Here is an 18,719-nt window from a genome sequence, read left to right as displayed (position 1 = left end):
ACTCTTGTACGGTGATATTATGCAGCACTTGTTACAAATTCTCTCAGAGGAGTCCAGATTTTTATTCATTATATTTGCAAACACTAAAGGGACAAATTTTCGCTGTCAGGCTCTTATTTGCTTACATATTTGTGAGGTCTTCTTTAATCCTGATTAAATTGGGGGGAAAGTAGAAGCCATCAAGTAATTTGGCCAAGTCACAGAACAGAACTTATGGAGGCACATTCCTGCTTCCAGCCTCTTCACTACTCATGTTTACAGTGACACCATGAGTGACGGGAATAAATAAGATCACATTTTTTAATCTATCACTATTTCATGTGAATTTTTTTTACTTTAATGTTATGTTAACCCAACAAAGCTGATTTTGAGTCTTTTCATAATTTCGTTACTATATTGAGAAGATAATACAAGAATTTATAATTTAAGTTGGTCAAGAATCCAATCAAATAACAAAAGAAAAGAGAAATTAAATTAAATTAAATTTAGAAATTGAATGTACTTGTTATCCCTGGACACAATTATCAAAACTCTTGTATGTTTGTGAATTCCAGGATTTCTATGTTTTGGGTTTAATCTACCTTTGTAATATTGGTGAAGTGGCATTCAAAGTTTTTGTTTGATTAGCTAAAGCTTTATGTTTGAAAGCATGAGAGACAGTATTTGTGTTTGTCTTAAAATAGTTCTCTTGAGAAACTGCCTAATTATAAAGACCTGGGTTCGAGTACTCCCTCTGACAAGGGATGGTCCTGTGGCCCTGAAGTCGTTTAATTCTTGGTGCCACTGGCAACTCTCTAAGGGTATAATTTGTTGAGCAAGTTTTGATTTGCATTCATAGAGAAAGTACTGCCTCCAGTTAGGAGAATTAGGATTAAGGAAGAATAAGTACTCCCGAGTCAGAGGAAAGAAAAGCTCAATTGAGAGAGTACTCTCAGGTTCCTTCATTGGAGTCTTTTGTATTCACTCCCAGTGTCACTTCTTTGAATTGAGCCAACAAATTTTGACTAAGCAATTATTACTGTGTACTAGGTAGTGTGCTAAATGCTGGGAATAAGTATACAAGCAAAAATGAAAGTTCCTGCCCTCAAGGAGTTTATATTCTAATATGGAAAAATAACAGGTAAAAAGGAAGCTGAAAGGGGGGTTGGTGGGGGGGTGGTACCCAAATAGAAGTTTGATGGAAAAAAGAAATTCAAGGAGTCAGAAATGGAGCCAGCAGAGGAATGAAGGAAGGAATATGGCTAGTTTACACTCTTTCTTAAGATGGAAGTTCCAAGGACCTTCAAGGTAGAGGAATCTTCCAGGGTGAAAAAGGCTAAATTCTTCAAGAAGTGAAGGTGGCTGGGAAATGGTGGTGGATTTAATTGGCATCAGTAGACAATTAAAAGACATTTTTAACCATGCAGTAAACCACTAGGAAATAGTCAAATAACTGGATTTCATACTTTGAGTATGGGATGGGCCCCTCCATGTATTATCACACATTTCCATTTTCAGATTCCAGCAAATCACATGTGGGGTGACTTGTAGCTCAAAGGCCCCCTCTGCACATGCCCTGAGGACTGGGCCCCCCCATTGGCCAGCTCCCCTTTACACAAACATCTGCAGAATTATTCTTTTGTGTCATGGAAAATACCACATTGAAGGGGCCGAATGAAGTTGAATTTGCCCTAGAAAGAAAAAAGTTGTATGTCTTAAATGCTTCTTTTCCACAGATGTGCCTTTGTTTCATAGTTTCCAACAGTGAGTCTACCAGTAGAGGCATGTGGATAAAGAGTTCCTTCTCAAAAAGAGAGGGATTAAACTATATCTCAGATCAATAGCTGTTGGGATGCATTTTTTTAAACCTTTAAAAGTAATATTTAAGACCTAAATTTAACATGGTCACGCTATATGGAAAGAGGCTGTAAGGCATCCTGAAGACATCTGTGTCTGTGAAGTTGCCCTCTGAGAAAGGGCATATGGGATTTTAATCCTATTTATAACACTTCAGTACAGGTTCAAGAGTATTTATGGTAAATCTATATACATACTACTCATGCTGCCCCTAGAATCCAAAGCTCATGAAATATCAAAGGGTCTTTATGGTTTCAATTTTCTGATTTCTAAAGAGTATTTCCCTTTCTGAGTATCTGAGTAAGTACTTGTGCATTATCAGATGCTAAATCAGATGGTTCCCAGGTGTCAGGGATAAGCAGTGGGAACCTGACAAGAAATGTGGAAATGAACAAGCTGAGGATCTAATAAGTGCCAGCTTTCTGGTTCTTCAGGTTCATATTTCCTAACTATAGTTAATTTAAAGGAAACAATTCTTTTAAAAATATATAACTTTTACAAAGGGACGTATTTACTGAAAACAGAAATAAAAACGCATTCCTCTCCTTTCTCCCATCGTCCTAAACTGGATCCCACCTTTATCTCCATACTGGATCCTCAGTGTCTGAGGATAATGCCATGCTTGTACAAACATTCCTACCTCCAAGTTAATTTCATTTTGAAAAGTGGCATCAATAATCTTAGATTTTTAGGTCAGATAGCAGTCATTTCAAACTTCCATCAGAAAATAAACTCTATCCTGGTCCTTTGTAGTAAGCTTTCATTGCAAAGGGTTTTGACCATAAACAATATGTAGCCTGTAACATTTCCACATTCATTATAATTGCAGTCATTTCTACTTAACACAGCTTTAATTTAGGGGTTCCGATAATACAACTCTTGCAGAGATAGGTCTTTTGGCTTGACACATTTGATTAGTAATTAGCAAGTTTAAGACCAAAACATTTGTTAATAAAACACTATCCAGTTGAAGATTTTTTAGTTATTTTTCTGTAGAAGTTTAGAAACTTTGAAAATCAATTTTTACTGTGCTCAGATAACTGTTATGTCATAAATCATTGAAGAGCAAAGTTTATGAATCTCCATGGGCAATGTAATTAAGTATATTGGGTTCTCCAAGAGGAGGGAAATGCCTAAGGCATTCTTTCTCTGTCCCTCATTAAAGATAATGGTACTTAGTGACCTACTTCCTTATCTACCACCTTCATTTGAAAAAAAAATGACTTTCTTTTACAGTTCCTCATGAGTCAGGAGTGAACAATTACCTGTTTGAAATATTTGAAATTGAAAAAGGGATCAGCGCAGAAGATGAAGCCAGAGATGATCCAGGTAGATTCCAGCATCCCTGTTTACTTGCTAATGAACTTTAATTCCTTTTCTCTCCTTTCCAAGGATGGTTATTTCAAATCTTAACTTGTTGACTCCCAGGAATACTATGTGTTCCAACTTTTTCACACTACCTTTGTTTCCTCTGAAGCTAAGGCATTTGAGCCAAAACTATTGATTCATCCTTTTCTCTTTGATTTTTAATGAACTCAAACAACATCTAAATTGTGTTGTCAGAATTTGGCACCACTTTCTACAGTCTCTTCTTATAAATGGCCCCAGATGGCAGTTATGTTGAGAGAAGTTTCATGCAGTTTCCAATTTGGTCTCAGAGAGATGGTTGAGTCAAAGTTGGGATGGTGAGACAACAGAAAGGGGGAAGGGGAAGATGGAAGGGAATTTGAATTTGGAGAAAATGTGATTGTTTTAAAATTTTCTCAAAGTGTCTGTTTTTGTGATCCACTGAGTTGTTTTACATCTCTTCTTTAGGTGTTCTGATACACAGCTGTAACTTTGACCATGGTCTTTGTGGATGGATCAGGGAAAAAGATGATGATTTACACTGGGAACTATCCAAAGATCCAGAAGGTAAAAGCATTTAGTAGTATCATCTTGGATATAAGACTCCTCCTGCCTATTAGGAAATTGTAGGCATGTGAAGCAATAAATTTAGAGCAATAAGGAATCTTTGAGGCTATGTAGTCCAACCCTTTCATCCTACAGATGAGGAAAACTGAAGTCCATAGACATGAAGTGACTTGCTTTGAGACTACATGAGCAGTACATGACAAAGCCAGGATGGGAACCCAGTTCCTCTGCTCTTTCCACTGCACACATTACCTGACTTTTGTATGACACTTTTCAAAGCCTTTTACCTTGAATTATCTCAGCTGATCCTGACAGTAGGGCAGGTAGCATTGAGTCTCTAATACATATGAAGAAACTGCTAGATTAATTTGTTCAAAGTCAGTGGACAGGGCCAGTTGGGCACGTCTGACTGAATAAGAAGATGAGTTTGAAAACAGAAAATCCTCCAAAGTGACTCATGTCAAAACCTGAAGATTTCCAATCTAGAGTAGTCTGAGAGATTCAGTCTTACAAGCATTCACCATGATGTACCCCAGGACTAGGTCAATGCTTTCTGCAAGGTAAGTTGTTCTCAAAATAGCCCTCTGGAAAGCTTCTAAATTTGCTGTATTTTTTTTCTTTATCTAAAATCTCAGTATTGAGTAACATTTTTATATAGTCCATATTTATCCCTTCCCTTTTAGGAAGCAGAAACACATATGATTTACTCTGCTTCCTCAATGGTTAAATTACCCAGATAACTGCAAACAAATTAAACTGGGAACTTTTTTTTTGTTTGTGAAATCATGATTCAAGACCAAGCAGCAATAGCGTGCTAAATTAGAAGGAGGCAGGGGGAGACTTCTTTAAATAAATAATGTATTGTGTAATCTTTTTATAGACACTCCTGGGCTTCAAATTAACATATATTACATACACCAAGTTAGAGCACAGAGGTGCTCACATGTACATCTACATGTGCATACACAAGATGGAAGGAGAACCCTATACTGCCTGTATATCTAACTGACACTAAACAGAAAATGCCCATCAGGCAGAAAAAGCATTTATTAAAAACTTACTTTGTGCCAAGTGCTGAGAATGCACAAAGAGGATATACATGTATGCATGCATGCATACATGCATATATACATACACATATGCATATATATCTATATCTCGCATATCTCACACATATTCACATACATCCTTCTAAATTAAGGGTTAAAAAAAGGGTTAAAAACTGCATATGTTAAACTACACAAAATATGGTGCCTCGTTTTTAATAATCCCTGCCTTGGTCTGTGATTTTTTAAATTACAAAATGTTTATTTTTGTTTTTGGTAAGCATTTTTTTCTTCCCTCCCACCCTCCCCACTCCTAATTGAAAAAATAAAATGAAAAGGAAAAGCAACCTTGTAACAAATCTGCATGGTGCACAGCCAAACAAATCTCCACATTGACCATAACTGAAAATCTGTATCCCTTTCTGCATTTTAAGTTCACTTTTTTCCTGGCAGGAGGTAGGTAACTTGCTCCATCTTCAGCTTTCTGAAATCCTGGTTTGTATTGATTAGGCATCTTTGTCTTTTCAGAGCCCATCTCAAAAATGGCTTCACATTTGACAGAGCTTATTTGGATGGTTCTTTTAGACATATCTATGTCTAAAAAGTCTTTGCAGTCTTCTCTTGGCTCTGAACTACTCCATAGGCTAGTTGGAACCCTTATTACCATGGTACTAAGAAGGATGTGCTTCTGCTAGCTTTGCAAATTGCAGATGTATCAGGAATCTTTGATTCATTAATAACAAAATAGATTTTAAAGCTGTCTTTCTGGCAGTGGTCATTTTAATAGAGAGTACTGGTTGGAAAATGATGGTGATGATTATAACATTAATAAATTACACTTTTGGCTTGCTGTAAGAAAATATGATGTGTAAAACCCTGAACCAACAAAATGAATTAGGGAGTAGTTCTTTTTTTTAAAGAACTCTAATTTTACAAAAGTTAAAAGTTTTAATTTACAAAAGGATTTGTTATAGTTTTCCTTTAAAGAATTAGTTCCAATAAGTGTGTATAAACTATGGCTTGCTTTGTATAAATTCAATAGATTCACAGCTTTTCAGAAGACCATTTTGTATATGTAGATGCTTCTCAATTTTTTTTTCATTTTTTTATTGTAATTGAAAATTTCTCAATGTCAAGGACTTGAGAACAGAAGACTGGATTTCCCATGCCCACTGATCCTACCTGGCAGAAAAATGGAGTATGTTGATGAGAGATTGGACATGGTGGGATAAACCTCTAAATATAGTTAATGTAATTAGGAATGGGAAGAAAGACAATATGGTGCAGTAAGTACTTTAAGGTCAGTGCATCATGGACCTCTGGCAGTATAGTGAAGCCTGTGGAATGACTCCAAGTGCATAAAATGATCAATGACAATGAGATGTAATTCTCAACATACTTAAAATAATAATAGCCAATTTTGGCTGCACATGGTGCAGCCAAACAACTCTCCATATTGACCATGATTGAAAACGTATATCCCTTTCTGCATTTTAAGTTCACCTTGTCCCTGGCAGGAGGTAAGTAACTTGCTTCATCTTCAGCCTTCTGGAATCCTGGTTTGTACCGATTGGCCATCTTTGACTTTTCAGAGCCCTCCCAAGAATGCCTTGATCATTTCACAGAGCTCATTTGGATGGTTCTTTTAGGCTTATCTATGTCTAAAAAGTCTTTGCAGTCTTCTCTTTTCTGCGGACTACTCTATAGGCTAGTTGGGACCCTCATAGCATGGCTACTAAGAGGGATGTTCCAGGTTTGCTAAGTGCTTTACAAATATTATTTCATCTGATCCTTACAGTGACCCTGGGAATAGCCCAAGTTAAGACTTAGACCCTCAGGAGCTGGGTGTGAGTCCAGGTTATGAGCCCCAGTTCTCTCCAGTCACTCCATCTGCCTTTCATTGTACATGGAAGATCACCTCCAGTCACAAGTTTATTGAAAATCATTTTGTTAGTCTGTGACTAAATTGAATTGTTAATTGAATGTTGGAAAAGTAAAAGTAATTTAGACATCCTAGTATTGTTTCCCAGTCACTTGATTTGAAGGAACTGATTGAGTTCCCATGATCCACATATCTTTCTTATTAGAGGATATCACCCTGAAGATAGTGGTTTTTGTTTTTTTGGAGGGGGTAAAGGGGCAGATCCATAGCAAATGCCATGGATTCTAGCCTTACCTAATTGATTTTGTAGTTGAGGGATAACCATCCCAGACCACAGAGTTGATTCAGTGACCATTATGAGATTCCCTTTGTACAAAAGATATAAATCAGAAATTTATGAAACAAAACACAGATTTGTAGGTGTTTTTCTGGTGCAGGGGAAATGGGACCTGTGATTTCATACAAATAGGGTATTCCTGGTGAGGAAACCCTCTGCCAATGCAGATCTTCATGTGTTCTGTAACTTGTCTTAGAACAGCGGTTCTTACCCAAAGGTCCGTGGTTTCTCCAAGGGATCCATGGATAGATTTCAAAGCATCTGTGAACTTGAAATGGAAAAAATTTACAGCTTTATTTCAATATAATGGACTTCCTTTCTCATCTTGTATTTTATCTTATGCATTTTAAAACATTCTGAAAAGGGGTCCACCTATGGGCTTCATCAGACTCCCCAAAGGGATATTGCTCAAAATAGTGAAGAACCCCTGTTTTAGAGAGTTGCCTAGAGCAACTAAGAAATTAAGAATTGAGAAATTAAATGATGTACCCCTGATCTTACAGTCAATGTATTAGAAACAGGGGGACAGCTAGGTGGTGCAGTGGATAGAACACCAGTGCAGTTCAAGCCTCACCTCACTCACACTAGCTGTGTGACCTTGGGCAAGTCACTTAACCCCAATTGCTTCATCCTGGGTCATCTCCAGTCATCCTGATAAATATCTGGTCACTGGATTCAAATGGCTCTGGAGGAGAAGTGAGGCTGGTGACCTGCATAGCCCTCCCTCACTCAAAACAAAGTCAAGTGCAAGTCATGTCATTATTTCTCTGATGGCATGGTCTTCTTCGGCAAAGAAGGACGAACACATATTATAAACGGGATTTGGACCCAGGTCTTGATTACTCCCAAACAGCTCTCAATCTACAAAGCAATCTGGCTTTCTTTGTCAAGAGGTTTATCCAAATTTCTGTAATTTAACCTCTGTAAAGAGATTAATTCAAATTTCTCTGAGTTTTTTCCTCATCATATTATGCAGCATCTCCTTGTTTACAGAAATGTCATTAATACCTCTGAAAAATATTTTCCAAAACAGTTTTTAAGCCAGTAGGTCCTAACAGAGACTTTCTTAATCTGCTTTGCTGGGTGGGGGAAAAAGGGATCAGGTTTTTCTCTTAGGCTATCATTCCTGCTTTTGAAGAAAAAAAAAACAACCTCCTGTTTTATTCAAAGGGAAAGAATTTTTTCCATGACATGGTTCAGATACCTTAAAAACAAAGTGAGATAAATAGTAGCCTCATTTATCATAGTGAGACTCCAAAGTCCTGGCAACTTTTGCAAAAAGATCATTTAAAATTGCTATTAGCTTGACTTGCTCTGTAAGACCCCTCTTGTTTGCAATCACCATGGAGCAGATTGATAGCGTTAGTATCCATTTCTAGAGAGGATTAAGATAATCCTAGTTATTGTCTTTTTTTTTAATTGAACATTATCTATCCACAATAATATCCCACTCCAGACAGGCTGAATACTTGTGACTATTCAAAAGTTGACACATGGAAGGACTTTTCTATTTTCGTGTAAATGCTTAAGGTTGTGGGATTTTTATTGAAGCTTTTATTTTAATTGTAATTTCATTATTTTTACCAAAATTATTTCATAATTATCATTATAATTTTTTGGCATGACAAGTGCCAAATGAGGTAATACTTGGCAATAGCCCTGCAAACCTTAAGTGCTGGATAAATGCTAGCCATTATTATTGTTAAGAATAACAATAATAACATTAATACTTCTATGCTTCCATGATTTAATTGATGTGGGTATTCCTTCTACCACTGTACTTTGTGACATACCTATGCCATGGATGAAGTGGGCAGAATAGTTAGAATTCATGAAAAAAGTAGAAATGGGCTTAGATGTCACAACAGCTGGGGTCAAACGACCATCAATTTTAACTCTTTCTTATGAGATTATTAGATAGGGGATAGGGCTTAGTATCAAGGCAAGCATCTCCCTAGAGTGAATAGAATGACCATTGGCTCTGGAGTTAGAGGGCTCAAGTTAAAATCCCCCCTTTGATTTTTGCCAGCTCTGAGACCTTGGGCTAGTCACTTAAACTCCTTGGTCCTTAGGCTGCTCATTTGCAAAATGAGGGGATGCTATTTGAAGTCCCTTTCACCTCCAATAAAGTGTTTTTCTGATCAATTTCTTCCTCTTAAGCTCTCATACTACTGATGGTAAGGTGAAACTGGTAATAGTCTTTAAATCAAGAAGAATATTGGGATGGGTGGATAGGAGAAAATATGGGATCTTCAGGGTAAGTGGACAGGCATATCTGAGTGTGTTTCTGATTCCATTTTTAAGCAACATATAAATGATTTAAAAATTATTAGACATCATGGCATGATGGATGGATAGCCAGCATCCATTTCAAGATGACCGCAATTCAAGCCCTGCCTCATCAGGAGAAAATTAAACCACAGAATTTAAGACTTAACTCTAATATCATTTAACCTTAATGTTTTGTGTAATCTCCTAAGTCTAGGACAGTTCACACAGCCTTAGAAACCAACAGATTTCTGATTAAAGACTAGAGCGACCCACCTGTGAAAGAAAGGATTTCCAATATGAATAAAAATACCAACATTGTCGATTTTTACATTCTAGGTGGACAGTATTTGATCGTCTCAGACCCCAAAGGCTCCAGTGGAAAAGGAGCCCGATTAGTGCTCCCTCTAAGCCATCTCATGAACTTGGGTGATTTGTGTTTGTCATTCAAGCACAAGGTATCTGGGTTTCACTCTGGCACACTCCAGTTGTTTATGAGAAAGCATGGTACCCATGGAGCAGCCCTGTGGGGAAGAAATGGTGGCCATGGCTGGAGGCAAACACAGATCACCCTGAGGGATTCAACTATCAAGAGTGTAAGTAAAACTCCAGAGTGATCAGTGTCTCTGAGGTTCTCTTTACAACAAAGAAGCTTGGAGAGAGTGACAAACATTGTGAATTGTCCTCCATTGAAAAGTCAGAAGGAGAAAGTTTGGTCTCTCCACCAATTAAGACTCAGTAAAGGTTTGAGTTTGGATTTCTTCTCCTTCAGCTGTCTTCACTAATTGTCCCTACTCACTACATTATTCACTGTAGACGTACCCTGAGAAAAGCGACACAAGCAAAGATCTTTCATGGTCTTGTTAGAAAAGGCTTTGAAAAAAGGTGGTGGGTGGGGAGAAGGGGTGGAGAGTGATATAATGATATGTATGGATGTATGGATGTGTTTATTTATTTTGACCAGCCCATTCCCTCATATTCAAACTTTTCAAAATCATAAACCATCAACAGATATTCCTTGAAAGGCTGAAATATTTAAAAGGTTAAAATATTTTTTAAAATCTGAAATCACAGATCACGTCATAAAGCATCCCTCAAACAATATTAGTAGTTTGCAGTTCAATACAAAGCACAGAAAAAAGAATAAATAGAAGAGAAAGTGACATGGATTACTGGTATAAGTAACAGTTGTTTTTAAAAGTTCTTGAATCCTACTTAATTTCTTTTATGCCTTGACTCCAAAAAAGGAGATTTGGGCAAAGGTGGTATAAAATTAATCTTTATAATAAACTGTGCTTAACGTTGTTCCTAATAAGCCAAGTCAAGATCAATCAATCAGTGAACTTTTATTAAGCACCTTCTATGGGTCAGGTCCTATGCTAAGTACTAGGAATTTTTTTTAAAAATCCTAAAACAGCTCTTATCCTCAAGGAGCTATATAGCCTAATGCAGTTTTAATCACAATTCTTTTAAATCATAAAACTCCTTATACTATTTTACTTTTGAATAAATATCTGGAAAATAATGATAGGATGTACTGATGTAGGTCATGTTATTGGCTTTAGAATTCTATGTATCTTTCTATATTTCCTTTATACTCTGTTAGGACCCAAGAAACAAGTGCTCTCAGAATCTGTTTATTCTATTTTTTAATTTTTATTCCTTTTTATTCTATTTTTACTGGCACTACCAGTACTATTGTCTTCCAGTTAAAATACGAGAATGCTCAAATGTTTTCACAAGTTATATAAAGATGGCATCTCTGACAACATGAATAGTATCACCTAATTATGATTATGAATAAAGAAGAGGCAGCCTATACAGAATCAATAGAAATGGCAGCCTTAAAATCAACAGGCTCTGGGTTCAAGTTCTACCTGTGATATATACTGGCTATGACCCTAGGCAGATTATTTAACCCTTCAGAGACACAGCCCCCACCTCCCACCCCTCAGCAGCTCTCTTGAGACTGTAAGTTATAACTGGGTTATTAAGTTATTGAGAAAAACAAGTTACGCTCCATGACATTCAACTTAAACAAACATTCTTAAGTGCCTAATATGTACTGAGTGTTGTTAAGTCCTGGGAAAGATGCAGAGATTCAGACAAAACATAGTTCCTGACCTTTGTAACCTAGTTAAGAATAAGACACAAATAGTGGTAGCAATCATACGTGACATATAACAACATGTATGTATTGCACAAGCACACATAATACATTCCCTTTTCAGATCATCTTTATTCTATGTATCAGCTATATTAGCTATTTGCTTGTTGTCTCCCCTATTAGACTGTGAACTCCTTGGAAGCAGGAACTATTTTTTTTAACCTTTTTTTGTATCCTTTGTGCTTAGTACAATGCCTGACATAAGGTAAGTAATTCATAAATGCTGGCTGACTCCCTGTACCCTCTGCCTCTCTGGCCTCTCCCTCCCACTGGATGGCTCTTCTTCTATTGGAGGAGGGTGCCTAGGGCCAGCTTTGTCTCATTCCTCTCCAGGCTGCACTCCAGACTTTCTCCCCTGCAAACCCCCTCTCAGCTTTCAGCTTCCTTTTATTCAGTGTCTTCCCCTACTAGAATGTGAGGTTCTTAAGGAAGGAAGCTGTCTGCTTGCTTTTGTATTTCCAACTCTCAGCATAGTTCCTGGCACATAGGAAGAACTTAATAAATGCTTATTGACTGTTAAGTGACTGACTGTTAGCAAGAGGATCATGTGAAGCTATCTAGAGATTAATGGCCTGTGGAGCCACATGTAATAAGTATTTACTAAATGCTGATTGACTGACTGAGAGAGGTATGAAGTAAATTATTGTGAGGTTGGGGGGTGGGGATGTTGAGAAGGAAAGGCCTCACAAAAGTTTCTGATGACCTATGGTTCACTGGAGAAGACACATCTGAAGAGAGAGAGATAGACACAGAGAGACAGAGACAGAGGCAGAGAGACAGAGAAACAGAGACAGAGACAGAGAGAGAGACTGAGAGAGAGAGAAAGAGAGAGAGAGAGAGAGAGAGAGAGAGAGAGAGAGAGAGAGAGAGAGAGAGAGAGATTGAGAGAGTGAGAGAGTTCTGCAGCAGGGACATAATGTCATTTAATTCCTCACTCTATACTTTGTCACACTTTTTAAACTTCTGGACTCTTTCCCAGTATTTTCCACCTTGGTTAACATTCCTGGGTGGGAGTGGGCTTGGAGTTCATAGATAAAGACCTTGGAGTTCAGGACTTAAAGATTTAAGTCCTGAAAATCCATATGGTTTTTGATAGAGCCAAGTTTGTAATACAATCTCATTAATATCTTGTGGACAATTCAAGTTCTTGACAGTAACTCTTCTCTAGCTAATCATGTTGGGTAAAAACAGGAGGTCAGAAGCAACTTAATATTTGATTTTTCATTAGAGTTCTAGATAAAATGGTCATTAAATAAGTGGAATTGGAAGTAATCAGAAGTCATGACTGGTGCATCGTTCTTCTCCTTAGGTCATCTTCAAAGGTGAAAGAAGGCCTGGCTATCCCGGGGAGATTGGATTGGATGATGTGAGCTTGAAAAGAGGCCGGTGCTCTGAAGAACCCTAGTTTCACCAGCATTGGCGATGAGCATCTGCTTGGTTCCCTCTCCTCCCTCCTGTCTCCCTTCCCATCAGGCTGAGAAGAGCTGGGTCAGAAACAAGTGGTGAACCACTTCTTGTTGGCCTGCTTTGTGCAATTCCCAATGAAGAGTAAAACTCTTATTTCCATAAAGAACCCCCGGTGATTGCCCCCAGGCAAAAACCTCCACCCCCTTCATCCATTGTCTCTTCTGGTGCTGCAGTGTACATGAGACAAATCACATCCTTTGTTACGGACCTAAGATGCCCCAGGAAATAAAGGAAGAGGAGGACATTCTGGTAGGGAGTTTTCTAAACAAACAAAAACATCCCATTCAGAAGGGCATTTTCTTAACTGTCCATTGTTGTACCAAATGTAAGAACCATTTCACATGGGATACGATGTACCTGTGGAAATGGTTTGTCCTAATTTAAGTTAACTCTAGCCTGGACCCAAACTCTGGCTGTCAACTTACTGCCATTTTTTTTTTTTTAAAGAAAGAAGGATGTGTACTATGTCAGATTACATTTATTCTTGTGTTGTATCCATTTTTTCAAAAAAAGACAATTATATAGAGTAGCATTGCATCCCTTTAATATCAGTAGAGTTGTGTTTTCTGTAAATGTGCTATTGATATTATATATTTATGTGTTCCTAATATTTACAGACTCTAGCTGTAAGGTAAAAAGCAGCTTGTGATCTCCTGAGCTTCAAAAGATGCACCATGTGAAATCTCATCCTTTTCTGTGACCCTGTGTTGTAGGCCAGATAGAAATTGTAAATATCATCTCACTTTGACAGTACAAGGCATTGGTGTGAGCTACATACGTATTTTATATCATAATTGTCTTAACTCTGATGAATCTAGACCAGAGATGCACATTGGCATCCCACAGGCAGCGGCTTACAAAGTTCTATCACCATTTTATCCTAAATAAATGCCAGTTTATATTTACTCTCACCCTACTTCAACTGAAGAATAAAAATAAATACCTCTTAAAGGCAACAATACTTCCTTAATAAATAATAGTTTTTTTGCCACAGTTTTCTGTGACTTGCAGATCATATTGCTGCTGTCAACACCCCCCAGTATAGCCTGAAGGAGATTAAAATGTAATTGGAAAATGTTTCCCAAAATAAATAAATATACAATAGAACATAGATAATGCTAATATGTGGTTTTCTAAGTCAGTATTCAGCCCACAGGAATTCTTATATAAATACAGGTGTAGTAGCCAGTTTTTATTTGAGTTTGGCATCAGTTAGCTAGACAATTTTGATTAGAATCATATTCTTCTTTCCTGCTAAAGATAGCAAACCATTGCTTTGTAGTACACAATATCTGCCATCTTAGAAATGTGTAAATCTCTACTTTTCAATTCATAGGATCATAGATCTAGAAGGGACCTGGGGTTCATTTAGTCGAACTCACGTTTTTACATAGGAAGCAACTAAGGCCTAGATTGACTGACAGGGTCTTAGATCACAGTTGCAAAGGAACCCAAAGGCCATCTACTCCACCCACCCCATTTTACTGATGAAGAAACTGAAGTACAGGGAGGTTCAAGGAATTGCCCAAGATTCTACAAGTCTTCCACAAATAAAGGACAGAGGCAAGATTTGAACCCAGGTGTTTGGATTCTAGGACCAATGATTTTCCTGCTGTGTCAATCATGGCTCCTGAGCATGCTGACATCCCTCCTTGCTTTGAGCCGTAGTTTCAAAGCCAAACATGGTGACTAACAGCTGTTTTCTATAGTCTTATGTTTCTCTCTTGAGGAATCTCTAAAACCAGGAAGGGAGTCTGTTGGAGCAGTATTTAAGGCATTAATCATACTTTAATAATTTTTAAACTGTTGCCTTGTAATTTATATGCCAGAGTATCTGATTAGGATATGAAGATAGTTGTAGGGTACATGAGATGCGGATTGCAATTAATGTGTACATTACAGCTCATAGGGAGCCCCTTATAAGGTCTAAAACCATTTTAGACTAAATGAATTCCAATTTCTATTTACCCTCAACTTATTTCTACTTAAGTATAAAAACAAATGCCTCCTAAAGGCAATAATATTTCCTTGATTTTTATTATTTATTTGCACTGAAATAATGAAAATAGTTTCTGCAGTTTTGCTAGGAATCACAAACACTTAGAAGACTGGGAGAGAAAGGTTGATGATGAAATATTTAAAAAGCTGGCATTACTTAGAATGGAGAAGAAAAGATTTGGGGGTAAATCAATGTTGATTTTTCAAGTCTACAAAGATCAGTTACACAGAGAATGATGACTTTCTGTCACTTACATACGATGAGATAACAAGAGGAAACAAGTTTAGACTGTCGCGTACAGGAGAATTTCCCACTTGGAAGAATGGTTAGATTGGAATTGTTTATGGAAGGAAGGGGGACTGGGAGACTTTCTTTCACCAAAAGGTTCTGAAAACGATAGCTCTTTTTGTCTAATTGGGATGGCCAGCCCCACATCGATAGTCTAATAAATAAACAAATAAACTCCACAAACACCTTCCAACCTGAAGATTGCTTTACTGAGGTCAAACAAGGTGGCTTTGACTAGGAAGATGTGTCATGGCTTCTTTGCTCTTTTCCCTCATTTGGTATTTCCATAAATTCCATTGATCCAATGTAGATATTCTCTTCCCCAGGGCAGATGGCAGCCCAGCTCATCCTCAGGTCCTACTAACTATAGGTGAAATAATGGTTGATTGCAAGGAAATCACAAATATTAAATCTGGAAAGGACCTTGGAGGCCAGCCAGTCTATTTTGTCTTTGATTTTGCCAATGAGGAAACTGAGGCCAAGAGCAGTTAAGTGACTCCAGGTCCTTTGCCTCTAAATCTAGTGCTCTTTCCACTATACGATGTCCGCCAAATGCCAAGATTCCAGCAGATGCATTTTATTTCATAGTATCCTGAATATTCTTAGATACCTTTCTTTACACTAAATAAACACTGTATAGGCTTATTATGTGTTTGACGGTATAGTGTAAGGGAATTTCACTTTTTCTTTTAAAAAAATACTCTGGCCAGGTTAGACTGAGTAGAAAGCAGAGAGAATGTCAAGGAAATCTGTTCAGTACAGAAGTGGCAGAAATCTCTCAAGAGAGGGAGGTCAGGTTCTTGGGCAAAAGGGTGGCTAGTGAGCATTTCAGTGTCAGAGGCCTTGGTCCCCTCTATGGCCCAGTCTGTTTTCTCACCTTTTCAAACAGCAAATTTTCTGTGAACAGTGGAAACCCCTAAATGTTTCATCATGTGCTGGGAAAAAAGGGAAGGTGTGAGGTGAGAAATTTAACTTACTGAGGCCCATATAAACTAAGGGACAGGAAATGTGACCTTGGACATCTACGTAGAAAACATTTTAGATCATTTTCCTCTCTTCTGGCCAAATAACTGCACAGGGAAAAATAGAAGGAGAAAATTGAAAAATCCACTTGTAGGTGCCAATAAGATATTGCACTAAACGAATGGAAGAAGTTATCAAAAGTACTGTATAACATCTTACTGATTTATTATTTAATGTTTTCTAAAATGAAAAAGTTAATGGTTTTCCATAATGGCTAAAAATAAAAATGTTTCTTCATAATGCCAATTGGTGTTTGATTGTTTGGGGGCTATTATTATTTTCACAAAAACATACAAGAGAGTTCTGTAGAAGGCAGAACTTCCTTGTAAAGTTGGGGTAGGTGATAGAGATATGATTTACGTATGGATTATATGGAGAAAGTGACAGAACTTTTGATATGATAGACAGTAGCTTAATAAGTTCTATTTCAGGGTTTTACTATGTCCTGATTGATTTATCTAACATAAGAACTTAGCATTTAGGGATCCATTAGGATTTCTTGGATAATGATATCAGTAATTTCATGGGAGGAGAGAGGGGGTATAACTCTGTCTACCACCCCAAATATGACTTGGATGTTTTATGTCCTTTGTTCTCAAAGAGGACCTAGTAGGTAAGTCCTAAGAAGTTTCCTAAGGTATGTAGAGGCGAATAACAAACACTGATGCCGTACTTTAAGGTTGGCAAAGTGTTTTTATGTATTATCTCATTTGAACTCCAAAACAATCCTGTGAGATGGGTGCTCTCGTATAATCCCCATTTTACAAATAAGCAAACTGAAGCTAAAAGAGCTTAAAATAGCTTGCCTGGTTAATATAGCTGGTTGTTATCCTTCGCTCTCCAAGAGGACCAAAATGACATACATCACTATGCTAGAGCCAAGTCACAGTGTGTCTAGCTGTGGCTGATTAGACCAATATGAGCTCAGCATGTTCTACCACAAGTCGGGCAGAGATAGTCCATGTAAACCTTTGGGGTCGATTCTCTAAATTTGCACATCTCACATTTCCTTTGAGCTGTTTCAGTTCTGCTTTGCTCAAAAAACACAGCACCTTCTCTGATGTGGGCACGCCATGCTAAGCAGTCCTGTGCCACTGTTGCCCATGTTACACAATTCCAAAGTTCTTAAGACAGACCTTGGAGTGTCTTTGTATCATTTTTTCTGACCACCATGTGAATACTTGTCCTGTGTGAATTCTCCATAATATAGTCTTTTAGGCAAGTGTAATTTGGCATTTGACCAACGTGGCCAGCCCATTAGCTAGTAAGTGTCAGAGGAGGAACTTCAAACCAGATCTTCCTAATTCCAGGTCCAACATGCTGGCCATTATGTAACATTCTTTTATGGAACATAATAGCATTAATATGCATATCTGTGACCATAATAAACCGAGAACTAGCCTTAGAGTCAGGGAGACTTTGTTTCTAGTTTTACTTCGGATAGATACTGGCTATATAACCTTAGGGAAATTACTTAACCTCTTAGTGGCCTCAAACAGCCTCTAAAATTTTCAGTTGCAGACAAGTTGCTGACTGCATTGGTGAAGGAAATTTTCCACACTGAGTTCCCTACATTCATGAAATTCCAGTTCCAGACCAAAAACAAACAAATCAAAAACCGACAAACTCCAGCACATTCTTCGTTTACCATTAATTCTTTATCATTTTTACAGTGAGACAATAGCAATATTTATTAAGGTATCAGGGTTACAAAAACAAGAGTGAAACAGTCCTTGCTCTTGACAGGCTTCCAGTTTAGAGATGGGAAACAACATGCATGCATAGAAAAAAAGTATGCAAAATACATACAAGATCATTGGTGGGGGGAAGGGTGGAGAAGACAGTAGCACCTTGAGGGATCAGGAAAGGGTTTATATAGAAGAGGCCACAAGCTGAACCTTAGAGAAAAGCTGGGTTTCTAAGAGAGAAATGAGAAGGGAGAGCCTTCCAGGTACAGGAGATAGGCAAGGCAAAGACAGAGTTGGGAGACAGAGAATACGAAAGTCATTTTGGCTGAACCAAAGTGTGCATGAAGGGAATGATGTGTTACAAAACTAGAAAAAAAGTTTAGGGAAAGATTATAAAGGATTTTAAATGCCAAATAGAGGAATCCATATTTGATCCTATGGGTGGAAAAAAAGACTGCTGAAGTTTGTTAAGTTTGGGAAGGACCTTATATGACCTGTACTTTAGGTAAGTCATTTTGGCAGCCATGTGGAGGATGGATTGGAGCCAGGAGAGCCTGAAAACAAGATCAGTTATTGCATTAGTCCAGGTGAGAGGTAATGAGGGTCTACCTAGACTTGTGGCTCTGTCAATGGAAAGAAAGGGGGCATATTTAAGAGATGTAGAATTAGAAACAATAAGATATGGAAACTAACTGGACAGGTGGGATGAGTAAGGAGAGGAGGATGACATCAAAATTGAGAATCTGTGCTATTAAAAAGATAATGATATACTTGACAATTATCAGGATTTTTAGAAGAAGAATG

The 18,719-nt window shown here is 37.7% G+C and overlaps 1 protein-coding gene across 4 annotated transcripts in view; it reads left to right on the top strand.

The window, feature by feature from the left end:
- The window catches only part of NPNT (nephronectin), a 110,995-nt gene extending 94,522 nt beyond the window's left edge, over window positions 1–16,473 (top strand). For all 4 annotated transcript variants that reach the window (XM_072622418.1, XM_072622419.1, XM_072622420.1 and 1 more), the window contains 4 exons: window positions 3,073–3,165; window positions 3,652–3,750; window positions 9,623–9,879; window positions 12,760–16,473. In XM_072622418.1, the coding sequence (XP_072478519.1) occupies window positions 3,073–3,165; window positions 3,652–3,750; window positions 9,623–9,879; window positions 12,760–12,855 (545 nt within the window). In that variant the 3' untranslated portion in view covers window positions 12,856–16,473. The remainder of the gene's footprint in view (window positions 1–3,072; window positions 3,166–3,651; window positions 3,751–9,622; window positions 9,880–12,759) is intronic.
- Window positions 16,474–18,719: the final 2,246 nt, after the last annotated feature.

Source organism: Notamacropus eugenii, chromosome 7 (genome assembly GCF_028372415.1).
Source record: "Notamacropus eugenii isolate mMacEug1 chromosome 7, mMacEug1.pri_v2, whole genome shotgun sequence".
Classification (NCBI taxonomy): Eukaryota; Metazoa; Chordata; class Mammalia; order Diprotodontia; family Macropodidae; genus Notamacropus; species Notamacropus eugenii.
Note: the sequence above shows the minus strand (reverse complement) of the source record. Positions and strands in the feature narration are given on the sequence as shown.